Raw genomic sequence first — 19225 nt, forward strand, 5'->3', positions numbered from 1 at the left:
GGTTAGAGGAGTTCCTCCATGGAATCCTCCTCCGTCCTTTTGAAGAAAAAAAAAAAAAAAGAAAAAGAAAAATCATTGCAGGATGGAACCGTGGAAGAAATTGATGCCCCCGGGGAATTACAACTTCCCCCTATACACGTGTTGTGTCTCTGTGGGTTCTGGAAGTCATTTGAAAATGAAATTATAACCATTTTTTCCCTCTCAGTCAAGAAGTCGCAAACTTAATCGGACATACATTACAATATCCCGCCCATTCGAACGAGTTAACGTTTGAATTGTAATGACACTCCATTGGGTTTGACTGTTGTATGGTTTATTCGCCGTTAACATTGAATGACACTAGTATACTTTGTTTCTTATACGCATTGATGAGCAAGGAGGTATTTTTTTTTTTTGCAAGCCTGAGGAATTTTTCCCGCTTTTTTTATGATGTATATCATAACCCTTTCATTAGGAGAATCTGCACGTTGGTTTGACTTACGTATGATGGTTAGATAAGGTTACACCCTGTTTTGTAAAGGTTAGTGGATACGTTTCGAAGGACAGTGATGTAATTATCCTTAACTATTCGCTTTGATTGTCGCAACGGATCTTATCTTAAACCTTAAACGTTTTGTTGGTAATTGATGTAGAAATTCAACCTTCAATTTATTTCTAAGAAATCGAGACTAAAGTTGGATGCGGTCTTTGAAAAATTAAAGTTCTTATAAGGATTTTGATATCTTCTAAGTTGGAAACTAAACAAACTAAAGAAATTCCTAACTGCACTGTTACGTAGGTATTCTGTACATCGCATTCAAGTTCTCTTAACGAGTACCTAATTGATTATACCTGTACACTAGTAACAGGATTTTAATTTTTATAAACTTGTTAAACCATAATATTCATCACGCCAGAGGAATTTAACCCTTTACCTGTTATTAACTTATTTCCTCAATTCCTACTTATCACGCGCTCAAAAACAAAATTAAATGCCACCCAACCAGTTTCCTCACTGAACTTCCGCTGACTTGAGGTCGAACAACTAACTATTAAAGTATCCCGTAGTGAAAGCTCATGATTATAATTACGAATTAGCATAAGTCTTCTAATTATTTTTTTTTTCGTTTTTGAATCCTACGCTCTAATTAGCAATTTGAATGTCTCAGGTATCGCTTGTTGTTAATTGCTAAACCTCGTTAGCTTAGACCTTTAATTATAATTGTTCAATCGGGGTGGATTATGTCCGGCCCGTTCTTCCGGTTTTTCTGAGAATGATGACGTAGCGTCCTATTGTGTCTCAAACACGAGCGTCTATAAGGAAGTATTTTGTGGTTACTAAGCCTAAATTTTGATAATATAATTAAATTAATATTATTTATAGTCCGCCTTTCTATCACCTGGCGATAACGTACCCACACTTTTACTTATTATGATTTAGATATTTAAATATACCTTTTTTCCTCGTTCTGCCCTTTAGATTGTGGTAGATTTAAACCTAATTGAGTTACTTTTGGTGTCTGTCTTATGGGATATAAAATTAACTTTTTTGTTCTAAGGATGTTTAGGTACTACTTTATGGGGCGTTTTTACAGTTAAGTCTTTTTATCCTTGTCGTTTTGGTGATTCAACGTTGGATATTTTCCATTTTTCCGGAAACCCACGATTTACTTTAGCAAATACTAGAGTTGTTCTTCAGTTGGGTAGCTGTCAGAAAATTTAGTGAAAGTGGTTTTTTTCGTTTCGTTTTCTTGTACACCCACTAGACAATAGGTGATATTTTACATTGTTTCGTGAAGGTTGTTTTTACGTGGTTTTCAGGATTTTGGCGGTATATAACCTCGATTTACTGTGGTGGAATTACCCATGATGGTAAATTAATGACCCATCCTGTCCATTCAATTATAGAAAGATTTGCATACAGACGGGAATTTTTCTAATCAACTTCGCTAAACAACATTCTTAGCAGCTTTACGTTTATAATTGTTTTAGCTAAATTATACTTTAACTTAGGAACGAGGGGCCGGTCACTTGTGTACTCGGTTGTACCTTAGGACTGTACTAAAATTATTGTAATCGCGCTATCTTTAATATCCCTACCCATGACAGTTGAGTTCTAAAATGATTGCACGTTGTCCGTAATCGGGGGTCTACAGGCCAGGGACTTCTAGAGTGAATAGCCCCTTTGCTTAGGAACGTAATTGTTTTTAGAAAAATCTGTTTTAGGCCCGTTTCCAAGACTCGAATTCAACTATAAAATATATGTCTATTTCTTTTAAAAAAAAAATACGAAAAACTGCAATTTTATAATAAACTGGAATCAATTCGATGATTGATTTTCAAAAACACGCGGGTATTTTCCCGATAAATCACGAGACTATTTCTCTTAAACTTTGTCCATAGATATCTTAAAAGTGTACTTTATAAGGTATAGTTCAGTAAAATTTTTGGGGGCGTATTTTAAATTAGTTAACCTTGGGAAAGTTTTTACGAGGCTACTAAACTTGGCCAGTTTTTGATAACGATAAAACACTTGGGGCCCTTCACGTTAAACCGGTCCCCTTGCTCGGTTCTGTGTTGAAAAGTGTCCCTTGTGAACCCTCCAAAGTTAAAAACAGAAACTAAAATAATTATATAACTTAAAACGAAACGGTTTTATTTCAAATGTAAAAGTCGTAGGTTAAAACCCACGTAAGCAACCAACACGCGTAATAATTTTATACAACAAGGACAAAAGACAAATATCGAATTGAGCTTGATTTGTGGACGAGCGGTTTGATCATTTTTTTGATTGGTTTTCCTGCGCAATTAATTTTGTCATTCACCGATAATAAATATAAATTAATTTATTAAGTTAACTGGAATATATTATAATAATTTAGTGGATGTATCCTCCGTGGGCGTAGACGGGAGCGGCAATGGCGGCCTTGGCGATGATTGGGGTGGCAACCTTAGCGACAACTGGGGCTGGAGCGGGCAAAACCTTGTACGGGGGCTCTTCAGCGAGAACCTTGAGTAATTAAGACACAAAGGGTTAATTATCATAGATCTACTTGATATATTGGATTAAGAATGAACATTGATTGGGTATACATGGACACAAAGACGGTTTACCAGTCCACCAAATCTTAATTTACGTCTTTGTACATGTAACCAATCATTGTTCCGTCTTAAGGTGACAAGGTGGTCCAACACAAGACTATCTTTGAAAAGGAAAGGGTTAGGTCTTACTTGGGTGGCGGCTGGGTTTTGTGGGGCGGTTCCGTGTTCGTTGGTCTTGACGACGGCGCGGAATCCAGCGGCATCAGCTACGTAGGTGACGACTCGGTAGGTTCCATCTGGGTTTTGGATGGAGTAAGATCCTTGCTTGGCGTTAGCACCATCGCTGACTTCTTGACGGCTGGAAGCGGCACCATCATCGGTATGGTGAGAGTATCCGAATTCGTAGGGTTGGGCGGGTTCCTGCATGCGTGAACGGGAAGAATAAGAGGAGGTTGTTACCAATTGGAGTTCATAGGTCAAGTTCGTTTTTGACATGTAAGAGTCAAAAATTCGTCAACTTACGGCAACGATGGCCTTGGCAACAACTGGGGCAGCGACCTTTAGAAATTGAAGGTTATAGGTTAAGTATTTGGAAGATGAATATTCGGTAATTGTTAATTCAATTACTGACCTTGTAGGCTGGGGCGGCGAGAAGTTGAGGGGCAGCGGCGGCGTAGGCCAAAGCTGGGGCTTGTCTGTAGACTGGGGTGGCTCGGACAGCTAAAGCTGGAGCGGCGTATCCCAAAGCTGGGGCGGCGTAACCTCCCAAGACACCGGCTTTGGCAACGCAGGCCAAGGCGCACAAGAGGGCGATCTGCGATTATAAATTATCGTATTATCACGTAAGTACTTAAGTAAGTAATTAATATCCAATTGCACTTACTTTAGCGAACATGGTTGAGCTAATCCTTTATTCGGAGTAGTGCTGAATTACTGACTAGACAACGGAAGGACCCCCAGTTTATATACCCGCGTCCAAATCTAGGTTTTTGGTAGTTTTTAGTGCAATAGAAAATTTAACTCTCCCTCGCCCATATTTTTCTAAAAGCGGCGCCGGACGCGTGTGCCCCGGTTTTTCAAACATTTTTTTCTTTTCTTTTCTTATTAGCTAATACATAATTCTTTCTTCTTCAAAAGTTACTTCTAAAGTGGATATAGAAAGGTTGTTAGAAAAGGGTTGGACAATTAACCCAAAAATTATCATAATATAATATATTCATAAACGTATCTCCAGCCCATAATACCACGCGCAATCTTGATGGGTAGAAAGTATCCTATCCCTCGTGAAATTTACTTTTCACGTGCATTAAGTCCAAACTGTTATGCAAGAATCCCAGTTTTTTTTTTGGACTGTATATTATGAATTAACAGTTCGTTTAAAAGCAGCCGACATTTTTGGCTTAGATTTTTAGTGAATTTTTCCTCAGGCGAGGGCTGTGTTAAATGAATATTACCAGGGAGAAGTTGATAAGGAGACAAAATGTTTACGCGCTTTTTAGACCGTCAGAAAAGGGGGTAGGCAACCCTCAGTATCGGGATGAACATACAAGAGGGTTTGATACATTGCCATGCGTCTCTGAGATGGAAGACAAAGTTTTACCCCCGCGTCTTTCCCTCTTTATTACATCGTAGTGGAGTAACCCACGTGATGAGAACAAACTCCCTGAGTCTAGGCTCGCGGTATAGAATATAATACAACTCCTTTTTCATTACTCCCTGATTTAACTCGACTGACTTGAACGCAACTCGAGTCCAGCCAGTTTCGGCGTGAAATCTAGGCCTTTTATGAATTAGTTGACGGGGTCCGAATATGGGCAGGACCCATTACATTATTTTGGAATGTTTCGCAATTTACGTCGGAAATTCGTGTGTAGGTTCGTTTTTTAATTCCACCGATTGAACCATATTTCGTGATTAAAATTAACAATTTCAGTTCTTAATTAAGGTACATAATGATTAAAATATTATACCGGGTCAACGTTATTATAGTTCAATATATAGTTGATCTCTTTGCCCCGAGTGATTATTGGAATTTATTAATTTTTAATTAATAATGATTGTGACGTCGTAATAAATTTATTACGTCACTCTAGTAATTTATTATAAGAACTATAAGGCGTATTTATTTAAAAATAAGTTACTTATGATTAAATAGATTTTAAGTAGGGTATCAGCGGCTTTTAGTTTCCGTTGTATTAAATTTAATGTTGTGTAGCGTTTGATTGTCATTTATTGATTATTTAGTGAGTTTTGGAGGAACCGAATAACTTAATTTATTCAAAACAAAAATTAATACAAAAAAAAAATACTTTTACAAATTTTAAAACAAGATTTTTCGCCACCTCCCCCCCCTCAAAAATAGAGCAAAAAGTTCCAAGATTTACAGGAAGTGTCAGTAAATCTTATTAAAAAGAAAATTTAGTATTTCAACCAAAATATCACTTTTCTTTACGGATTTCCCGAAAATAATCTAAAGTTTAAACACCTTGTGATATAACGAGGTGGATATTATTTTATATATCTTAAATCGATATTGAGAAGTACGCCATCTATATTAAATTCCCGCAACTAATTATTAAGCGTTACTATCAGACAGACAAAGTTATTATAATTTTTATTTATGTTTAAATAAATATTATATCTATAAAATCAGCACGTGATAATGAAATGTAATACCACCCAAAAAATGTTTGTTACGAAATTTAGGTTCTTAAACAAAACTTTAAAAATTGTTCGAAAAAAAATGTTGTATTATACGTATATTTTAAACTAAATATTGATATAATCTTGATTTTTTTTTTAATATAAAAATTAGGTCAATAATTTTTTTCTTTATTTCTTGAAAGTCGATCGTGGACCTCGTTATGAAAATCTAAGCTGCAGTGAAAGTAACGAGACTGGTTTAAATCTAACCTTTTTTAAACTAATAAAGGTTAAGAAAGAGAGAGTGTTTTTAGCCGACGGCGGGAGGGGTAAATGGTAAATTCGGTTAATGTTGGAAGAATTTCTTACTCCACCCAAATGGACCAAATTATGCATTGAAATGGGATACCATCTCAGTTTTTGACTCCAGTAGGATAATTAGAGACTGTAGTAATTTTGTAGGGTACATTCTGATTTCCACATAATTTTTACTGACCCCCTTATCACACATAGTTAAATATTAACAGTGAGAAATGTGATGAATGAATTTATACCTTCTCCCTAATAAACTAAATATCACTTCTTGCCGTCACCTTCTTGGGTTATTTCTCTGGCGCTAAGAAGCGACGGTAGAGGCAGCGCGATTCGGCTGGTACCCTCCCACCTCGTGTAGTGAACTCCGGTGGACTCCGTCTGGTGTTGCATCTTGTTTGGTGCAACATCTCGCCCCCTGTGTATTGCTTTCTCTTCAAATTATTAATGGAACGGTCTATGAAAGTCAACATTACGAAAGACCCACAAATCAATATAAATGTAGAGATATTTCAACAGAATCTAGACACAAACATTCCTAAGTTGAACTTGAATCACCTTTATGCATAATTAAGGTCAGCATTAATTAGTCAAGGCGTAACGTCGTAAACCCATAACGAAAATGAATTTTTTAAGCCTAACCTTGGTCTGATCTGCTCCGTAATTATGGGAAAGTCTATACAGAAAGTAATTAATATTATGTTTGTTTCCTAAATGAACTAACTCAGTCTGTAATTTTACTAAATTTAAAGTTCCCAAGCTTATACTTGCCTAAATCGCTAAAGGTTTTCATTTTATTGGAAAAAAAAAATAAGAAAAATATCCCATAGCTACGTTTATAACTGTAGGGCGTTTTGTATGTCCGAAATAGTCTTCGATTAGATTTTAGATACCAACGGGGTAATCTATTTCACTTTTGAATATTTTTTGTGTATTTTATTATGGTGGTGCGGTTGGGAGGTGATAAACATACCAGAATTCATTAATTTATTCAAAGAATATTATATTCAAATTAATCCCAAATTATTAAGGTAATATTAAGGTAATATTAAGGTGTAAGAATTGTCAGGGATTTTCATATTGATTCGGGAATTAAGGGGGATTTTCTTTGGGAAATCAATTTTGAGTTGACATTTTACCGTCCGGGCAGGGATATATTTAATTTTAGAAGTAAGAATGGAGAACAGAGTAATGTGGGTGCGCGTCAAAGTCCCGGACCCCTTCCACGGGACGGAGGGGTATGAATGAAGAGGCGGGACATAGCCATTGAGGTAAAAAGGAATTACGTATTTTTCGCCGTCCCCATGAGCAACGTCATAAAAACGTAGTTTAAGTGAGCCAATAAAATAATTTAAACTTTTCGTTACGTGTTGGAGGGAGGGGCTTTATACTGGGCTATGAGTCGGACTGAAGTAAATATTATCCGTTCTCCATTCCTACTTCTAAAATTAAATCTATCCCTGGTTCGGGCCATTGTTAACGCTACTGTTCAACATTCTGACATTTCAACAAATAAAAGTGGTGATCAGGGAATTTTTAATTCAAATCACAAAATTGCGAATCAGTTTTAACGTTTAATATTCAAAGGGACGTTTGGGTAAATTCATTATATATTACTTTGTCAATTAGCCGACCCAGATAACGGGAGATCCCATGGGCGAAAATCGAATTTCCTCTTCACATCGCATTCTGATTCTATCTATCCACAATCTCAAAAGCAGGGAGCTCCATTTTAGGGCGGGAAAATATATATATTTATACCCAGTTATTTCCTATAATAAACGTTCTGAATTGAAATTAGAAAAAAAAAAATCTCCTATCGGTCATACACCTTTAACTGTCTGTCTAACACTCAATCTTCACATAATCCCATATAAACTCTAGTCTTCACTGTACATAACTTTCAATTTCGAACAATTATTAAATCTGTCTCTATGCGAAAAATTGTATAACAATAATTTTTACCCGAAGGTGATTCAGACTTGACTTGAATGCTGAGAAGAAATCAACTTATTTAAATTTAATTTCTCGTGTCATTGCTTAGGGCAAGGACGTGTATATACTGTACATAAAGTTTAGTTTATAGGGCGTAATTTTCCCAAGATAAAAATGTCTTTAAATAATATATATTTCTATTATTTTTATTTTAAAATTTATATATATATTTTACAATAATAAATGAACAACACACTTAGGGGCATATTTACATAAACATTTTTAACAAACAAAATTTAAATAATATTTAAAAATTAAATAACCGAACCTTTTTTGTACTTTTGAGAACTTTGAAAACTTTTTTAAAGTCGCGTTATTTACATTATTGTTATAGTTATAGTTAGTACTGGGTTCGGTTAAATAATATATTTCAATAGTTGTCGCGACTAAATACTTAAATTTAAAAACTCCTATTTACAAAGTAATTCTGGACTATTTTTCTGTTTTTAGTTATGGCCTTGGTACGCGACTTCTTCAGCGTAACTTCCGGGTTCGTTAGAATGTCGTTCTTGCTCTTGTTGTAAAAACTTTGGGCTCTCGTGTAAGAAAATCTTAACACTCGATGGGTTTTCTGGTGCAAGACCAGGTTCGTTGCTACGAATTTGGGCTCGGAAACCGTGTTTATCCGCTACGTAATCGACGTGGCGGTATAGACCATCTGGGCTCTTGTAGCCATAAGATCCTACCCTGGCATTATGGTGGTCACTTTTTTCTTCGTGGTACGATTCGCCGTGTTTGTCTACCGGGCTTCGGTACTTGAAGGTGAATGGTCTGGGAGCCTAAGTATATAAGGTCAAAGGTTAGAAAGAATTGAGAAAACAATAGTTAAAAAGTTTTAACGAATACTTACGTAGACTTTCTCCTCAATATGACCTTTAATTTGACCTTCATCGGCCCCATCTTCTTGAATTTGGAGGTTTACTTGTGGGCCATGTTCTTCGATTTGTTCTTGACCTTCGACCGATAGGTCACGTTCGTCTTTTTGAAGAATTTGAAGTTGTTGGGGTTCTTGTTGGATATTTACTTCAACTTGGGCGGCTCGTGGTTGTTCTTGCACTTGAACTTGTTTTAATTGAAGTTGTGGAGGAACTTTACCGGGTACTTGAAGTTGCACTAAAGCACCTTGTCCAATATGGGCCTGCGGCAAGGATTGTAGTTGAACTTGGAGATGTTTCAATTGTTCTTGAAGTAAAAGTTGTTGGAGATGTAGTAGTTGACCTTGTGGAAGGTGTCCTCCATTCTGTTGTAGTTGGGCCTCTTGAAGTTGAAGGCCATGTAAGTCTTGAATTTGAACGGTTGGTTGTAAATGCCGTAGGGGAACGACATTTTGGAGCTGGACTTGTTGAACTCGTACCTCTTGAAGTGGGGCAACCTTTTGGACTTGTTGAACGTGTACCCCTCGAAGTGGGATGACTTTTTGAAGTTGTACTTGTTGAAATTGTACCTCTTGAAGTGGGGCAACCTTTTGAACTGGTTCAATTTGTACCTCTTGAAGTGGCACGGCCTTTTGAAGTTGAACATCTTGAATACTCTTTTGAAGTTGTACCTCTTGAAGTTGGGGTAACTGTTCCTGTACTAATAAGGGTTGTCTTAGAATTTGAGAATTAAGTTGCAGTTGATCTTGAAGTTGTAACTGCTGTTCAAGCTGTTTTCCTCTTTGTTGTTGCAATTGTTGTTCAAGTTGTTTTCCACTTTGTTGCAATTGTTGTTCAAGTTGTTTTCCGCTTTGGTGTTGCAATTGTTGTTCAAGTTGTTTTCCGCTTTGGTGTTGCAATTGTTGTTCGAGTAGTTTACCACTTTGGTGTTGCAATTGTTGTTCGAGTTGTTTTCCGCTTTGGTGTTGCAATTGTTGTTCGAGTAGTTTACCACTTTGGTGTTGCAATTGTTGTTCGAGTTGTTTTCCGCTTTGGTGTTGCAATTGTTGTTCGAGTAGTTTACCACTTTGTTGTTGCAATTGTCCATCAAGTTGTTGCCCACTTTGTTGTTGCAATTGTCCATTAAGTTGTTGCCCACTTTGTTGTTGCAATTCTTGTTCAAGTTGCTTTCCTCTTTGTTGTTGCAGGTGTTGTTGAAGTTGATGTACCCTCTGTTGTTGCAATTCTTTTTCAAATTCTTGACCCCTTTGTTGGTGCAATAACTGTTCAAGCTGTTGTTGTTGTTGCAATCTCTGTTGCTGTAGTAGTTGTTCAAGTTGTGCCCTTTGTTGTAGTTGTTCAAGTTGTGCCCTTTGTTGCAGTTCAGCTTGATGTCCCCCTGGTTGATATTGTGGTCCACTTTGATGTTGCAATTGTTGAAGTAAACGTGCTCTTTGTTCCTCTTCTTTCCGTTGCTGTTGAGAAGCTGCTCCCAAAAGTTGTCTGGCGTATTCCCGCTGACGTTTCTCGTTAAGCTCTTGCTCTTGCTCCGCTTTTAGCTGCAATTGTTTTTGAAGTTCGGCTTGTTGTTGACGTTGATCTCTTAACTGGGCCCCGTATTTCAACTGTTGTCTCAATTGCTCTTGAAGCTCGGCATTCTGCCCTGATTGAGCTTGTTGTTGTTGTTTTTGAAGCAATTGATTACCTTGACCTTGTTGGTAAAGTTGTTCCTCCAATTGAGCTTGCTGGTGAAGTTGGCCTTCGAGTTGAGCTTGTTTATTTAATTGCTCTCTAAGTTGGTCTTCTTCATTTTGAGCTTGTTTATTTAATTGCTCTCTAAGTTGGTCTTCTTCCTTTTGAGCTTGGTTATTGCGTTGTTCTTGAACTTGATACTGGACTTGTTGTCGCTGGGCCTCTTTGCCTCCTCTTTGCACCTGATTGGCCGCTGATAATCTTAATCCGAAGACCTTATTGGCTCGTAACCTCCTTTGCATATCAGCCTTGACCTTTGTCTCATCATCATTGGGTCTTAAGGTTTCTTGAACCCCGTCAAACACGTGGCTTTGTTGTAACGAACCTTGAACTCCCCTATAACCATAACCTTGATGAGAAGCACCAGGTTGTTCCAGAACTTGTTGGGCCACTTGTAAACCGTGTCCGTAACCTCCCAACTGTTGAAGTCCCACTCCCTGTTGTTGTTTAAGATCGCTATGTTGGGCTTCCTTTAACGCCTTCTCTAATTCCAACAAACCAATACTGGCTTTGACTTCGGCTTCCTCGGCTGACCTCAAAGCTTGGACAACATCTTTATCGGCTTTTTGGCCTTGCTCTTCGCTTCCAGCTTGGGTGAGGACTAACCCACTCTTGGGTAACTTGACAACCTGGGTCCTCTTGCCGGCTTCTTGAAGTTGCGCTTGTTGCTGTTGCTGAAGTTGCTCTTGTTGCTGTTGCTGAAGATGCTCTTGTTGCTGTTGTTGAAGTTGCGCTTGGTGCTGTTGCTGAAGATGCCCTTGTTGCTGTTGGTGAAGTTCCGCTTGTTGTTGCTGCTGCAATTGAACTTGTTGAACATTTTGTTGCTCTTGTTGGTGTTGGGCATCTTCTAGTTGTCGCGCTTGTTGCTGTTGGGCGTCTTCGTGTTGTTGCGCCTGTTGCCGTTGTTGGTAATGCAACCTTACTAAGTCTTCTTGACTTAGGGTGGGTTCTTGACCCTGACCGGAATGTTCCGGTGCCTGTTGCGTACTTAGGTACACCGGCGGAGTTCTTGGTTTTGATTCCAAGTAAACGTATTGGGCTGCTGGTTTCGCCGTCGTTTGAAGGTAACGGGTCGCCCTGTTGCGATACACATTTAATTGAGGCTCTATTCCAGCTGATACTATCGCCGTTAAGGCGAGTAGTAGGTGAACCTGCAATACAAAATAATGTTAAAAATAACCAATACCGGACCGAAACAACAGTTCAATTCAATGCAGGATGCGAATGGAATATAATAGATAGATTTGAACTTATCTGCATGCACAGTTACGGTTAATCACTGTAAATAGTAGAGAGGTTAAGTAATCCTTGTGTTACTAACGCGTATCGTTCACGAAACAAGCTACAACCATATCACGTGATTGTTTAGACGTTGACGTACGCGGATTCTTTAACCTCCCTCGTGTGTGATTTATCCGCACCAAAGCTGTTCTGAATTGGATGAATGTAATGTATAATAGCGCACCTGTAATAACATGACGTATCCTTTATGAGCGAGCAGTCCGATTGTAAATGCCCGTTTAATGTCCAGTTTTTCCCTTTTATACCTCTGTTTTTAAATCTGCGGTATCATCCCCGCCTACTCTAGATTAATCCTCTATAATGAGACGATTTCATTGGCACTTAAAAATATCCCTAAAATGTTTCCCCTTTTCGTCTTCAAGCGATATATCTTTCTTTATTTCTTTTTTCCCAAGTACAATTCCGTTTTGGTTTCGTCTCCGGGGCACGAAGATATAAAAGGTTTCATTTTATGTAACAGAAAGTTTTAAAAACTGTTTTCTTTCCGAAATGCGTTTCACGGTAAAAATTTGGCAGTTTAGAAATCCAGTATACCTCGGGCGCAATATGCCATTGAGATGAAAATGAAAAAATATGTTTTTTTAGCCTTTTTTCAAAATCTTTTTACTGACCGTAATATAAACTCATTAACTGATGTCTAGAACGTGATAAACGATAGATATATATATAGTCTTTAGTTTCCTTTAATTAAACTTCATTAAAGATAAATCAGAAATATTTCACAAAATTTGATATTGAAAAAAAAAGTGAGTGAGAGAGATTTTATTAGAAAAGATTAAACATTTTCGGTATACTTTTAATTCAAGGGATGATGAACTAGTATTATAAGCTCTAGCCAAACACTTCCAAACACTTTTTTAATTTTGCATTCCTCCTGCTTAAAGTATAGGGACACAGCAGTAAAAAGAAACCCCTCCTACCTAACGTCATATCCCTGCTTCATCAATCAGTTTTACTCCCCCGCTAGCCTTCCATTTAATAAAATCTTCCACCATGTAGATGTGAAAGGGAGGAGCCTTCTTCAAGCCCTGCCTTTTTGCTGTTCCCTATTCTTAAACCAACGCCTCCTTTATGATTGTATAAACTAATGTCACCTGATTGAAATGTTTCAATATATTAGACGAACTATAGTGTTATATTTTTGACTTTTCCTTTTGTAAAAATTTCATTGTTACACGGTTTCAAATTGGAAGCAGTTCACTTTCCCTTTATGGATCGGTAGCCGAGCCCTCGGAAAAGGGTGTTTCGCATCTCATTCGGTTAGCGGCAGATTCTATTTTGAGGTTCAATTATCTTTTCGCTAAAAGGCACTTTTTTCTCTTTAAATTTATATTAAAAAAACAAGCATTTCTGTGGAATTTAATATGTTTTTATCGGTTTTGTACAGAATTAAATTTAGGAAACTCTTAATTATATAGCGCTCGTGCGCCTTTTATCGCTCACAGGCGATTTATTAAATATTTCGATAGTTTATATTTAAATTTGCCATTAGATATATATGGAAAATTCAAGATTATGATAAGCAATTTTTAGCTCGCGCGACACCTACGTTAAAAAAAGTGTTTTGTATCATTTTAACTTAATTTCTTTTTACCTCTCCGAGTGACGTATGTCACGGAGAGGTTCTAATTTCGACGTGTGTGTGTGTCTGTCTGTGTGTTTGTCTGTTGTTACACCCACGTGACCGCGTTCGCAGTTTCCAAATCGGAGCAAACGTGTTCGCCATTTCCGAACTGCTTTCACAGTCACGGAAATGGCTCCTTTACTTGAGTTCTCACACCACCATCTTCTCGTCTTTGTCCATCCCACACGGACACCAGTCTGTACTTACTGGCTTCTAATCACCACCATCTTTTGGTCTTCGTCCATCCCACATGGACACCAGTCTGTATTCATTGGCTTCTAATCACCACCATCTTCGGGTCTTCGTCCATTCCACTTGGACACCAGTCTGTACATACTGGCTTCTAATCTCCACTATCTTTTGGTCTTCGTCCATCCCACATGGACACCAGTCTGTACATACTGGCTTCTAATCACCACCATCTTCTGGTCTTCGTCCATCCCACTTGGACACCAGTCTGTACATACTGGCTTCTAAACACCACCATCTACTGGTCTTCCGTCTATTCCACATAGACACCAATCTGTCTTATTGGCTTCTAACTCCATAGTCATCGTTTGGTTTAAGACATTCGCGGCGATCAGCTAGGGTTACGAGAAACGTCTAGCCTCCCTAGGGTGGGTTGTCCACCAAAGGTTTTCGCAATTGCGGTTGTTCTTGCTTTTAGCTGTAGTTCGACACCCTTATATACTACCTATTTGAGTAAGGTAATGCAACCGGCGTATGCTTCATTTCAAACGCCAAAATTAGTCAAGTCTCTCAAGAATGTCTAATTGTTCTTTATCAACGCGATGTAACGCTCTATAAGGCGAACAACTAACGAAGAAAATATTTAATATTAATTATATTTATTTTAATATTTAAGATAATCTAGTTTCTCAACTCAAAATTAAAACGGAAAGAGTTAAAAAGCAGCCTATGTTTTAGTCTGTGTGTGTCCGTCCGTTAGTGCACCGCGTTAGCAGTTCGCTTTGTTTTGTGGAAAGAAATCCTACAAAACCTTAATATTTGGTTTTCTCATAATATATTATTAATATATGGAAATATTTTTCGTAATTTCGATGCCTTTAGTGGTTTTGTAGCTATAAAGCTCTGTTTCATTCTGATATCCCAAGAATATTTTTTATTATTATTATTTGAAATCGATGTTTATATATTACTTAAGCTATACTACATCTGTTTATAGCATAATTCTTTCTAAAGTGATTTCAAGAAGAACGCAACTATATTGGGCAAATGAACTTTTATTTGTCATTAGGCCTAGTGAACCAAAAAGTAAACGCTTGGGTTTGGTTTTCGTTTCTGTAATACAGAGACATTAACGGTTCAGAGTGAGCCGAAAGTTAAATACACTTTTAAATAATTAGGCTTAGACTTTATAATCATGGTGGAAATCTGGGCCGCGTTCAGCAGAGCTCAGCGCTGTCAGGCGCTGTTAGCAGTGTCATCCAGAACGGGATTTTGTTATTGAATTTTGACGTCACGGTGCTCAGTGAGCCAGCGCGGTCTTCAAGGAAAATAGTCGGGTTTTTGGATAACGTGACGTAAAACGCGTAGTTCTCAGCTTGGCGAAAAAGCATGGAGGAATTAATACAAATAGCTCTTGCTGATTCTGATGGGACTATAGCTATTTAATTGGCGTGAAACAAGTTGATCACGCGAGAGCGGCGAGAAGTTTAAGAGACATGTTAGTTTCTATGTTTAATTATAAAAGTTGTTCTTATCTATCTCCATAAATATGTTATCATACAATTTTTGTTAAGCCTTTGTACCTTGCACGCTTTATTGCGCTAGCTTCATTTTTAAAAGACCGATGACCGGAGAAAAGCTATGACGACAGATCTCACCAGAAAACGTTTTCCAAAATCCGCTGTCTTTTTTGGTGAGCTCTGCTGAACGCAGCCCAGATCAGTGAAAGGTCTGATCGTAATCGGATTATAGCTTCGTGTGTTCATGCTTTTTATGGTGCGCATTTACCTTCAGTGTGTGTAGCCACAAATTAGCTTTGGTGTTATGTAACTTTAATCGTCATGTTGACAAACTAAGAAAATTGTTGAGGTGAAAGGAGAGGATAGTGTTTACATGGCAACCCTGTTGTGAATATGGCTTTGAACATAGAGGGTATACAGTTGAGGAGTAGCAAATTGGGCCTTTACAAACACGTAAAGGTAATATCCCTCCAAAGTTTTATCTCTTCATTTCCGGTTTTTCCCCCATCGGATGATTTTAATGTGTACAAGTATATCCTTATTGGATGTAAAATGTCGTCTGATTTACAGTATATTTGCTATGCTTTGTATACTGCTTTAATATTTCATAAATTTTAACTTCAGTATTTGTTCATAAAAAAAGAAACATTTCCATAACTGGGTAAATAAGTTTGTAGGTAGTCCTTCTCTTGACTCGGAGAGGTAATATTTTGGTTTTCCCAACTTGTTACCTCTCCGAGTGACGTATGTCACGGAGAGGTTCTAATTTCGACGTGTCTGTGTGTGTGTCTGTCTGTCTGTCTGTCTGTCTGTTGTTATTGACTTACACCCCAGGGGACCGTGTTCGCAGTTTCCGAATTGAAGCAAATGTGTTCGCTATTTCCGGACCGTATTCACAGTTCCCGGAAATTTCAAAACTTGAATCTATCCACAAATCAACTGGCCACTATTACTTCATCTGACTAGTCAATTGTCTATTCTACATGAATACCAATCTGTACTTATTGGCTTCAAACACCACCATTTTGTGGTCTTTGTCCATTCCACATAGACACCAGTCTGCACTTACTGGCTTCTATCACCATCATTTTCCGGTCTTTGTTTTTGTCCATCCCACATGGACACCAGTTTGTACACCTGGCATCTAACACCACCATCTTCTGGTCTTTGTTTTTGTCCATCCCACATGGACACCAGTCTGTACACCTGGCTTCTAACACCACCATCTTCTGGTCTTTGTTTTTGTCCATCCCACAAGGAGACCAGTCTGTACACCTGGCTTCTAACACCACCATCTTCTGGTCTTTGTTTTTGTCCATCCCACATGGACACCAGTCTGTACACCTGGCTTCTACTCCTTAAGGTTAAGACATACGCGGCGATCGGCCAGGGTTACGAGAAACGTCCGGCCTCCCAATGGTGGGGCTTCCACCAAAGGTTCACGCAATTGCGCTGTTCTTATCCATAGCTGCGATTCGACACCCTTATATACTACCTATTTGATGTAGGCGAAGCAACCGGCGTATGCTTCATTTCAAACGCCAATATTAGTCAAGTCTCTCAAGAATGTTTAATTGTTCTTTTTCAAAACGATGTAACGTTCAATAAGGCGAATAACTAACGAAGAAAATATTAAATATTAATTATATTTATTTTAATATTTAAGATAATCTTGTTTCTCAATTCAAAATTAATACGGAAAGAGTTAAAAGCAGTCTATGTTTTTGTCTGTATGTGTCCGTCCGTTGTTACAGTAGTGCGCTGCGTTAGAAGTTCGTTTTGTTTTGATGTGTAAAGAAATCCAACACAACCATAATATTCCCTTTATCCTTAATATAAAGTGAATATGTGGAAATATTTTTCGTAATTATGATGCATTTAGTACTTTTGTAGCTTTAAAGCTCTACTTCATTTTGATATTCCAAAGATTCTTTTTAATATTATTATTTAAAATGGATGTTTATATATTACTTAAGCTATACTACATCTGTTTATAGCATAATCCTTTCTAAAATCACAGTGAATACAAGCACAATGCTGCTATGTTGGTCAAATGACCTCTTATTTGTCAATAGGCCTAGTGAACCAAAACGTAAACGTTTGGGTTTGGTTTTCGTTTCTGTGTGCAGAGACATTAACGGTTCAGATTGAGCCGAAAGTTAAATACACTTTTAAATAATTAGGCTTAAATTTTATTATCATGGTGGAAATCTGGGCCGCGTTCAGCAGAGCCCAGCGTTGCTGAACGCGGCCCAGGGATTTTGTTTTGGAATTTTGACGTTACGGTGCTTAGCGCTGAGCTAGCGCGGTCTTCAAAGAAAATAGTCGGCTTTTTGGATAACGTGACGTAAAACGCGTAGTTCTCAGCTTGGCGAAAAAACTATGGAGGAATTAATACAAATAGCTCTATGGGACTATAGCTATTTAATTGGCGTGAAACCAGTTGATCACGCGAGAATTTTAAGAGATATGTTAGTTTCTAATTTTAATTATAAAAGTTGTTATCTATCTCTATAAATATGTTATCCTACAATTTTTGTTAAGCCTTGGTACCTTGCACGCTTTATTAGGCTAGCGTCATTTATAAAACGCCGATGACCCGTTTTTCCCCCATCGGATGATTTTAATGTGTACAAGTATATCATTATTGGATGTAAAATGTCGTCTGATTTACAGTAAATTTGCTATGCTTTGTATACTGCTTTAATATTTCATAAATTTTAACTTAAGAAACATTTCCATATCTGGGTAAATAAGTTTGTAAGTAGTCGTCTTGACTCGGAGAGGTAATATTTTGGTTTTCCCAACTTGTAATTTATTTAGGGCTGATTATTTATCTGATTAATTTTTTATTTAATTTTAATTGGCCGTAGATTACTTCTACAGGGTGTTCTACAAAGGGTAATTATTGGACCGAAGTGTAGTCAAAGGGTTCTATGGGAAATCAATTTTTAGTTCAAAATGTTGTAACTTCTATATACATTTTTTCATAGAAGTTACACCCTAAATATATTATTAACATTTTTCCCTGAACTTATGATTGGAGTGTTTTAGAGATGACCCCTTAAATTTAAGTAAGAAACAATGTAAGTAAGTACAATGTTTATTTAAACAAGGGGTCATTCTTAAAACATCCCAATCATCACCGGTGTCCCTTGTAGGTCAAAATGTCATAGAAGTTACTACATTTTCGACTCAAAATTGATTTCCCATAGTACCCTTCGACTAAACTTCGGTCCTACCACCTCCATTTTTGGAAAACTCTGTATATTATTGGATACAGTTACTTTCAATTAGTAGGAAAGATAATTAATTTTTGTAACTAAATTAAATATAAATATTTAATTTTGTTTTTCCGTAAACTGGACGTTCGATACAATTTCACCAAAATACAACACATCAAAAATCGTATTTAAAATTAACCCGTGTAAAATTCATTTTGTATTTCTGAAAAACCAAACCCAATACATACATCTTGCCTTTCAACTGATTATTTTTAAAAACATTCAACGCCCCGCAAAAATATATCAATGTTTCACGCATCGATGCACATGTTAACATAAATTTAATTTAGTTGAAGTTACTTAGAAAGTAACATAACCACAATGAAGTATAAAATACTTTAATGGAGGTGTGGTATAAAACATGGTATGAAACCTTTTTGGCAAACCCAAAAATGCTGTAATACTTCTTGATAGTATGTTATTTATACTTTTCAATCATGCAGTTTGACATTTCAAATATCTACTAATAGCAACTGAAAAAATGTAATTTAGTACAAAAAATGGTCGATATATTTTTCCGGGGCACCAAAATGCATTTTCTTGTAAATCTATTATTATCGGATCCGTGTCAAATATGTTTCCAAAAAAATTGCGTTTAATTTCAAGATTAATGTCGATTAAGTATACTGTTTTTTATATCATTTCCCCTATGTTAGCTTTTCCCTGATCGTGTTCTTATAATTTAAGATAAGATAAATACTGTCTCCGTAAAGTCGATATCATTTTTAT

The 19225-nt window shown here is 37.2% G+C and overlaps 1 protein-coding gene across 1 annotated transcript; it reads right to left on the bottom strand.

The window, feature by feature from the left end:
- Positions 1 to 2616: 2616 nt before the first annotated feature.
- On the bottom strand, positions 2617 to 4042 carry LOC149676762 (larval cuticle protein A1A-like). Its single transcript, XM_089838427.1, has 5 exons — positions 3905 to 4042; positions 3653 to 3835; positions 3544 to 3579; positions 3211 to 3441; positions 2617 to 2989 (listed from the first exon to the last, which is right to left on the bottom strand). Exons 1-5 carry the CDS (start codon positions 3914 to 3916, stop codon positions 2858 to 2860), a joined length of 594 nt encoding a protein of 197 aa, XP_089694553.1. The 5' UTR covers positions 3917 to 4042; the 3' UTR covers positions 2617 to 2857.
- Positions 4043 to 19225: the final 15183 nt, after the last annotated feature.

The sequence above is a fragment of the Phalangium opilio genome, unplaced genomic scaffold, assembly GCF_054372755.1.
Source record: "Phalangium opilio isolate 3A_F unplaced genomic scaffold, DU_Popi_V2 ptg000045l_1, whole genome shotgun sequence".
NCBI lineage: Eukaryota > Metazoa > Arthropoda > Arachnida > Opiliones > Phalangiidae > Phalangium > Phalangium opilio.

What these genes read in the sequence shown, in the direction of transcription:
- LOC149676762 (XM_089838427.1), bottom strand. An exon ending in TCGCCGCCCCAGCCTACAAG is followed by an intron (nt 3,580 to 3,652) that starts GTCAGTAATTGA and finishes CAATTTCTAAAG; the next exon opens with GTCGCTGCCCCAGTTGTTGC. An exon ending in TTGCCAAGGCCATCGTTGCC is followed by an intron (nt 3,442 to 3,543) that starts GTAAGTTGACGA and finishes TCACGCATGCAG; the next exon opens with GAACCCGCCCAACCCTACGA.